The following is a 9,632-nucleotide window of genomic DNA, read 5'->3' as shown; positions in this document are numbered from 1 at the left end:
TCAGCACTACAGTCAGAAGCTACAGAGCATAATTTGTGGTTACTGCACAGGATGCAAGTCAATGAATTCTCCCAATCAACCACATACACTTTAGAAGGAATCACTTGAAAGCAGTTTCTTTTACAGCTATAAGGAAGATAGGCTGAGTTTGTGTATCTCAAGTCTCACCTTGCACAGTTTTCCCCAGGTAGTCTCCTCTTCTCTCTTTGTTAATGACAGACTGATAAATCTTTCCAGTTGTTAAATTGTTGTCTTTTGTTAGACGGATGTCCAGAAAACGCTCATAGTTCCCAAGGTCTAAATCCACTTCCCCTCCATCATCCAGCACAAACACCTCACCTAAACAAACGGCATTTAACAAAATCATAAAGTTATCATCTTTATTTTATAAATGCACATATTATGCAGCATTTTAAAATTAGGCTACTAATCCAATGACATCAAAGCGAAGGTAAGATGGCCGCAAAAGAGCTTACAATCAAAGAGGTATGGGGTACACTTGAAGCAGGAGCTAGCAAAATAGCAATTGTAGATGTATATAAATGTTCATGGAAACCGATCCAATCCCTGGCTATAGGCAAAATACTATTTCATGGCTCTAAGCAAGCATTGTGCCATTTCCTGGATTAAAGAATTTATAGGTACAGGTACGGTGCTAACTCCTGAATAGAAAAGCACATAAAAAGTTTTTAAAGAAAGGTGTTTTACGCAGGAAAATCCAAAACTGACTTACAAATCCATGTTACAATAGCACTGTTATAAAAGGACAGCAGTGGTAGCCACTGCACCAAAGCAAAGAGGGCGTGAGAGCCCTCTGATTGGGGGAAGAAGCAGTATGCTCCAATTATAAGTTACAGACTACTATCTACAGTACAGAGCATACAATCAAAAGCAGGGAAGAAATGGCTAAGTAGTAACAGCTACAGTATTATTGCTAAGAATTTCCTGCCAATCGCAGATGCTGATAGAAGCTGAAATATCTTTGAAAAGAGATGACCAGGTGACGGTAAAAACTGCTAGGTGGTGCCCAACCTCTTAGGCAGGCTAATCATTTGCACGATATCGGCCCGATTTGACAAAATCTAAACAACAAATGGGGCATATCGTGCAGTGTGTATGCCCGAATTGCGCGCTCCCGTGGGCACGAGATATCGTGTGATTGGCCGTGCAGCATGGCCAATCACACGATATCGCATGCGAGGCTGTACATATTAATGAAGGACGGAACAGTGAACATTCCATCGTTCATTAAATCTTTAAAGTGTGTACCGGCAAACATGCAATGTCCAGGGTGAAGGCAAATCGCCCTGAACATTGGCATGATTGCCGATCGTTCAGGTGTGTACCCACCCTTAGTGTGGTTATCAAAGAGTACCATTAAGGGAGTGTGTGAGCGGTTGAGCTTCAGGAACCTGAAACATACGCTCAAAATAACAAACAAAATATATAAAAACATTCAGAACAGATCAGCTAGAAGGAAAAAAATCTTGCAGGTGAGGAAGCAGAAGGATTGATCCCTGTAATATCTTAACAATGAGATTAGAGTTCCAAAGAACAACTGTAGCACAAAAAGGAAGACAATCATTACCCTCTCTTTGCAAGAACATCTTTACATTTGGAAAAAATAGCTAGCTGTGTTGGAAAAGTACTCTGGGCCTGATTCAGCAAGGAAAGCACCCTAGCAGACGCACACCCCACTCCGCTGAGAGAATATGCTAATAAATGCATACACACGGAGGCCGCAGCACAAGATGCAGACGCCCAGCCCCATATTAAGCCGCCCATCTCCCTTTACTCACAGCCTGATCAGTACACAAGATAGTAACATTGATAACATCAACAACAACATTAAGATAATAAGCATTGGTAACATCGACAACCATCGGACCCATACGCACAATAGTTTTTGACCTGACCTGCCGCAGGATTTTGGCCACTTCCTGTGTACAGCTTACGGTATGGCTGCGTATGCCGCCGCACTCCCTTAATTATGCACGCCCCTATAACTGCGTTAGAACGCCTGCGTTCGCCTGTCCACCACCCACAAATGGCACTTCCTGTAAATCAGTTTTCGGAGGGGTCTGCGTACACACTGCGTGTAGTCTGGATACCATAACCCGGTCGCACTGGCTAGTTTGCGCACGCGCAGTGCGGTGCATACGCATGCACAGTCCAAAAACATCGGCCGAGTGCGTGCATACTCTCCTGTGCGTTCCTTGCTGAATCAGGCCCTCTGATCCTTAAGGCAGCTCAGGTCAGTCCTGAAATATGAACCCTTGTGAAAGAAAAGGAACAGACAAAAAAAAAAAAAAAAAAAGGTAGAAAAACACATGAAGCCTATTCAGAACTATTTGAATCTATCAAACAGAGCCGGCCCAAGGCATAGACAAACAATGCAAATGCCTAGGGAAGTCCAAACCCACCTAGGACCAGCAGGGAGCCTGCTGCTGAATGTGCAGCGGCTCTGGCAGCTGCACAGCGTCCACGATCGGACCCCAGCTGGCAGCTCAGATCAGGCCCTACAGCAGCAAACAGTGAGCAGGCAGCTGGCGGCGGCCTGCAGGGGTGGAGCACCTGGACGGTGGATAGTGGTTTGGGGCGGCTCAGGGGTGCAATGCATTGGGGCGCGGCCTACCAGTCTGAGCAAAAGTGGATCCGCCACCGGTGGCTTGCTGTATCTTGAGTTTGGCGGCTCTGCAGGCTGTGCTTAAGAAAACCAAGTCTGTAACTGGGAGAGGGTGCTGTGCGCTCACTGCTGGTATAGGGGTGCTGGGTGAGGGTGGGTGCAGACACCATGATGTGTTTGGAGAAGAGGGGTGCTGTACTGGGGGGGGGGGGTGTTTGGCAGGGTGAGGGCCGGGGTGTTTTGTGAGAGGGGATGCTGTGCTGATCAGGTGAGGGGTGCTGACACCATGCTGTGCTGGGACAGGAGAGTGCTGTGGTGGGTGAGGGCCGAGGTGGTGGGTGATAGATGCTAAGATCTGTGCTGGGAGAGGGCTGCTGGGAGCACAGCACAATGGGGGAAGGGGCCTTAGCACAGTGAGAACACGCCCCTTCCATGAGGCCCAATCCCTTTTCAGGATCCCACGGAAGGGGGGGGGGAGGGGGGCGTTGGGGCACCAACCATAATCTTGCATAGGGCACTAATATGGCTAGGGCCGGCTCTGCTATCTAACATTTATTTTTTAAATCACGGATTCTTAAAAGAAACTACATCTTGGGAAAGAAGGAATGAGTTAAGAGGAAAATGCTGTAACTGACCATTTTGGCCAATCTATTTTTTAAAACGGAAAAATATACAGAATATTGCCTCTAGACAGCTCTAACTATTTCAGTACTTGCATTATATAAACATATGTGGAACCACTTAACTAGGGCACAATATCTGGAAAAATTGGAAGACTGACAAAATGTAAACATTAGTTTTGGCTATAAAGAGGCGATAACCCTGAATCCTGACTGAACATTATAGAACATATTCAATTAGGTGCGAGAACAGCAAAAATCCCTCACCTGCAGGTGCGGTGTTTTTGCTATTCAATTAGGTGCAGGTTTTTGTTGTTTTGAGCGCAGGGAGGTTTTTTTTTTATTGCGGACCTCTAGGGCATGACAAATTTTTCCTAAAATCCATAATTTTAGGAAAAATGGTCGGGAAATGCTCTGGGACCCCAGCGGCACCCTTCCTAATGACTAATTAAGCAATTGTAAGTTTCCAATAAGTTTGACTCAATATAACACCACTAAATCCTTGTATTAGGGATGTTAATACTCTTCTATATATATATTCCCAGGGTCAGTGAGGCTTTTTATGGGGTACAGACTGATTTCCTCAAAATATGCTGTACTTTTCACTAGTTGTGCTACTCACTACATTAGCCTATCCGCGTTTTTTGCCTGTTTTGGAATTAAATAGGGCGAAAAGCTGGGACATGCATGGCGTAAAACATTGCATCCAAACAGGCGAAATCATCGTGCTTTTCGACTAACTGGACTATTCGCCTCTAATTGAACACGAGCCTGAAGTTGTAAAAGAGCTTTCACTGCTGAAATAACTTTACTACTAACCAACTATTGTGTAATAATATTTACATTAAATTATCATGGAGCATACACATGGTCAGATTTGTCAGATCTGTCAGATGAACGATTTGACCAAAGATTTGAACGATTTAAACGATTTTTGACTGCATTAAAATGAATGGAATCGTCCAAGTCTGACTGCAAACACATCAGATGTCAGATATCATTATCTGACCATCGGGACGCGCATCGTTCAGGCATGTCAGATTTTCCTTCAGATATGAACGATTTTTTAAATAGTTATCGTTCAGATCCAAAGAAAAATCTGACCGTGTGTATGCACCATCACAATTGAATTATTTAATTATGTTATACAAGTAAACAAACATGTATGGAGATAATAATGTCCTGGATAAATTTTAATTAACTATTTTACACTGCAATATTTATCATTATTTATTTAGATAGCACCAATTATGTTAACCAGTGCTGTAGAGAATATGTAATAATTTGCATCACTGCCCCTTTGGAGCTTACAGTCCACATTCCCACACAATAGGTACATTTTAGGAATAAGCAATTAACCTACAAGTAGGCTTTTAGACTGTGGGAGGAAACAGACACAACCAAGAGAGAACGTACAAACTATACACAACACGATGTTTCAAGCCCTGGTCGGCTTGAATCCTTGACCCCAGTGCAGTGATGCGGCAATTACTATGGATCCCAAGTTTAACACTAATGGTGCATACACATGTAACGATTTTTTTAACAATTTTTCGTTAATCGACGTCATTATCGTTAAAAAAAAAAATCAGTTTTAAGCAGCAAACGATGAACGATAGCTACCAATGAGCGCTCCCGTTTGTAGTTGGTAGTTATCGATCATTGTCCCTTCTGACTCTCCAATATAACGATTTTCGTTCAGAAAATAGTCCATGTTTTACAGAATGAACGATGAACGATGTCCATTCACTGTATGCATGCTTAAAAAATCGTTCATGAATTCGTTGACAAAATCGTTCACTACAAAACACCAATTTATTTATTTCAAGGGAAAAATCTGAAGGAAAATCATTGGTAACAAATCGTTACATGTGTATACACCTTAAGACTTAAACTATTATGTATTCTGAATATTAATAAAACAATCATATACGTAAAAGCATTTTCACGCACCATGTTCATAGGGAGAGAATGTTCCTGCGTCGATGTTGATGTATGGGTCAATCTTGATAGAAGTGACATGCAGGGAGCTAGACTTCAGGATAGTACCAATGCTGCTTGCAATAATTCCCTTTCCAATACCAGATATCACACCTCCAGTTACTAGTATATACTTCATGATGTCTACTGCAAATAGAGAGACACTAAGCTGGATGATAAGAGAAATTAACTGAACACACGACCTGAGCTAATACATACTTTGGGGTTTATTCATGTAGATGCGAGAAAGTGCAGCTTTATACCGCACTTATGGTACCTCCGGATTCGTACATTTTTGTATGTAGCCCTCTGTGGCTGAGATCAATAATCCACGAGTCCGGGGCAAGACTGGACAGTGAGTGGGGCGAGTAGCGGTGCCATTGGCGGCATTTCTACACCGGTGTCTAATTAAATTGACCCCTTTATATTCACTGGCTTGCATGATCTTACAAAAAACAGAGTATGATAACAAACAAAGAATAAGTTAGCCAACAAAATATAAATATGTTACCCAGGAGAGTGAGTGGCTTCCTCTGAAAGCTCTAATGAAAGATTTATAAAAGGTGCATACACACACAACGATTTTTTGAACGATTATCATTAACGATATAGTTTATCGTTCAATCGTTGAAAAAAATCGTTCACTTTGTAAGTTAAAATGAACGATTATCATTCAAACGCGTTCACGTTTGTAGTTCAGTCAGACTGACCAACTCAATGATTTTCATTAAAGGAATATGCAAAAATCGTTTGCAGTTAAAAAAAAAAATTGTTCATTAAATTTAGTAAATGAACGATTTTAGTAAACGATTTTCGTTAATTTTTCCCTTGAAAAAAAATTAACGAAAATCGTTTACTAAAATTGTTCATTCACAAAATCGTGTGTGTATGCAGCTTTAGAGGTAACCAGAACCACTTACACAAACGCCTTATGATGCATACAGCTGAGCGTGAAGCATCGGCCTGTGTTTACCAGTAATTATGGTAATAACTGCAAATGGGTTATTGTATATGTTCATAACTTTACACATTTTTATTCTGTTTGAGTTTGACAACTGACAGTAAAGTCAGAGAAACCGCTCACAATAACACCTATAACTCACTACTGCACCCCAGGATAAACCATGAATCGTTAAGGAAAAGGGTGACATACTGATAGAACCTGCAACACTTATTACAGGCAAGTAGTGTCTGCAGTGTAACAATTAGTGCTGTTTGTGAGGATGAAACTTATTACAAAGATTGTGAAGACACTTTCTTTTATAAACATTGGATATTTTACAGCTTTCATAAATGATCTGCTAAAATAACAAGTAATCTTCAATAGTCTTATTGTCTCATAGGATTATAGAAAACCTTTATTCCAACATTGCATGTTCCTTAAACTCAAGCATAAACTATTCACTATAACAGAGATTCTCAAACTCGGTCCACAGGTCCCCAAACAGTGCATGTTTTCCATGTCTCCACACTGAATCAAGTGAAATAATTAGCTCCACCTGTGGACCTTTTAAAATGTGTGAGTGCGGGGTCCTGAGGACCGAGTTTAAGAACCACTGCACTATAATACCCCTTTTCCACCTAAATTCCGGGTCAGACCCGGAATTTTGCCGGCGCTGACTCAGGATATTCCCGAGTCAGCACCGCTCACACCGCAGTTGGGTCTGCATAGACCCGGCTTTTGCGGAGTGAAAGTGGACGTCATCTCCAAGCGCCACTGAAGCCGGACCAATCGGCCGGCTAGCAGCGCACTCCATGTCATCGTGACCCGGAGTGCGCTGTTCCCATAGCAGGGTTTCACGGGCTACGCCCGTGTTAAACCCTGCTAGTTACCTGGGTCGGATTGCCGGGTCACTCGACCCGGCGATCCAACCCTCTGCCCTTTTACACCAGGGAGCTGCCCGGGTTAACCCTTCAAAAACCCGGGTTTTAGCTCCGTTGTAAAAGGGGTATTACATTATCCATAGGCTATTATTTATTATTAAGCCTTATTTTTTTTTATCCCATCTTTTGGTCATAATCTAAAACTTACAATTTCAGAAATAAAAACTAGAACAAAGACAAGTGTAATACAAGTGCAGTACATTATTCAACAGTTCCTGTGGAGGTGAAAGAATGAATATTGTCTTATTATTTTATGATATCAGTCATGTTGTGCGTGCTAGTAGCTGCGTAAATGAAATTGTATTTTATGACAGGTGTCTGAAAGCCTTTGAAAGCTGTTCTGAGATGTAAGAAAATATTATTACTTTTTTTAATTGAAGTTTTTGTCCCTTTAATTCACATGTGAATTACACAGGTTCTGTGGCTGATTAAAACCAAGTGGAATGGAGACTTGAAGCCAGCCAGCCACATAATCTGTGTAATTCATGTGTCCCAAATTAATGGGATGATATGACCAGCCTATTTTTAGATATGCATTAATGGGTAAATGTATTAAATTTTCTTTTACCGTGTGCTTTCATTGGAATTTTCTTAATACTATGTAGAAAAGGAGTTATTGCCTTATGGTGCATACACACGTTCAGATCAGACAACGATAAAGATATCGTTGTCTGATAGTTATGCATGTGCTGGATGATCATTATCGAACATCCAGCACAGCACCAACCCCCAAACGACCCACGGGTCCCTATAGTAGGACTGCATGCACGGGCAATGGTCGTTATCGTCCATCGTGTCCGCGCATCGTCCATCGTTTGGGGGTTGGAAGGGGCCAAAAAAATGGACGATATTAACAATATCGTTTATATCGTCCTACAAAATTTGACCGTGTATATTCACCATTAAACCTTATAAAGAGTGGAACAGTTGCTTATAGCAACTAATCAGATACTAGCTAGCATTTATCAAGTACATTCTATAAAATGATAGAAGCCGATAGGTTTAGGGAAAATTATCCACTCTTCAGAAGGTTTGCTACATCTCCCCCAATGTAGGAAGTGAGTTGTTGTAATACTGAGACCCTCTCTCCTACACACCACTGGGTACTTGTTTACTTTACGGACTCACTGCAGAGAGAACCCAAGTATCCTACACATTATTATCAATCATGGTAATGTCTAAATCCCCTTCACGGAGAGGACCCCGACGTCAGCAGCCAGCGTCATTCCCTACCACCCAAGTGGGCATAGAGGGAGAATATAACCTTCTGGCGAGCACACAACTTTTTTCTTTAGGTGGGGACAACTTTCGGTACTTGTGTACGTAAAGTACACAAGTACCATTTAAAACATTCATTGCAGGGGCGTCTTAAGAGAGGAGGGGGCCCCTGTGCACTCCCCGTGCGGGGCCCCATCCTCTCTCCCCGGTGGCCGGTAGCTGACTGACGCGGCTGGCCAGCCACCGGAGCATTAGTAGCTTCCGGGCACTAGAGTGTGCCCGGAGTCTACTGCGCATGCGCAGAACGCCGGAAAAATGGCCACAGCGGCCATTTTCTGGCATTCTGTGCATGCGCAGCAGATTCTGGGCACTACAGTGTGCCCGGAGTCTACTGCGCAGAACACAGGAAAAATGGCCGCAGCGCTGACACCCGACACGGGACCACAGACAAGCGAGTTTAAAATAATATGGGTGCAGGGTGTGCAGTGCGTGGCCCCCCTGCACCCATTATAGATATGCCACTGATTCATTGGGTTCTCTCTGCAATGAGTCCGTAAAGTACACACCACTGTTCTGGAGCCTCCCTCCCAATTCATACACTGGCTGCTTGCAGAATGACGATGTATGCAGCCAACTGATGTGACTACATTCAGCAAGTATTACTAGCAGGAAATAATAATATATACTCCAAATGAGCCCAGTATAATGGGTAGTGTGGACAACGGCAGTACAATTTCGACCACCGGCATCCTGACTACATCCCGTACAGTATATTACCACTAATAATACATATAGCCGTCCCCTAATACTATCAAATCAGCTCCCAGCAGACATGTTAGTAAATAAACCCCTTTCCCTAACCTGGGAAGCCAGCTGACTTCTAAATATATTCCTCTACAAACCATCCCCACTAATACTGGGAGCCAGCAGGCGGTGCGTAGCCGGTATCACTGCGGGGAGTGCGCTCGAAGTCCTGCACCCCGGGGGGCTTCCCCCATCCCTACGAGACGGGACATGAGGACGGCGGCGCACTCACCAGTCAGGCGGCAGCCACAAGCCGGTGCGTTGCTCTGAGACAGATGGAGTTGCCGGTCCCACGTGCTGCTGGGGAGGACTGGAAACCAATGAGGTAGAACACAGAGGACCAGAGCGCCCCCAGGCCCTCACATCCGGAGATGTGCAGTAGGGATAGAGAGTAGGCGGACTGTCAGACACATGGTAATGCGGTTACATACTGCACAGCACGTCACGTCACGAAAGAACATACATGTGGCGCAGTATAAATGCATACAGCATGCGGCGCA

General features: G+C 43.3%; 1 protein-coding gene across 2 annotated transcripts in view; it reads right to left on the bottom strand.

The window, feature by feature from the left end:
* CTPS1 (CTP synthase 1) overlaps positions 1–9,610 on the bottom strand; it is a 61,042-nt gene extending 51,432 nt beyond the window's left edge. For both annotated transcript variants that reach the window (XR_015872996.1, XM_088459989.1), the window contains exons 1-3: positions 9,365–9,610; positions 5,200–5,373; positions 169–339 (exon numbers count right to left, since the gene is read on the bottom strand). Coding sequence is in view for 1 of the 2 variants with exons in the window: in XM_088459989.1 (XP_088316115.1) it covers positions 169–339; positions 5,200–5,365 (337 nt within the window). In the remaining variant the exon portion in view is untranslated. The remainder of the gene's footprint in view (positions 1–168; positions 340–5,199; positions 5,374–9,364) is intronic.
* Between the last annotated feature and the right edge of the window lie 22 nt (positions 9,611–9,632).

Source organism: Taudactylus pleione, unplaced genomic scaffold (genome assembly GCF_031769625.1).
Source record: "Taudactylus pleione unplaced genomic scaffold, aTauple2 ptg000959l, whole genome shotgun sequence".
Lineage (NCBI taxonomy): Eukaryota > Metazoa > Chordata > Amphibia > Anura > Myobatrachidae > Taudactylus > Taudactylus pleione.
Note: the sequence above shows the minus strand (reverse complement) of the source record. Positions and strands in the feature narration are given on the sequence as shown.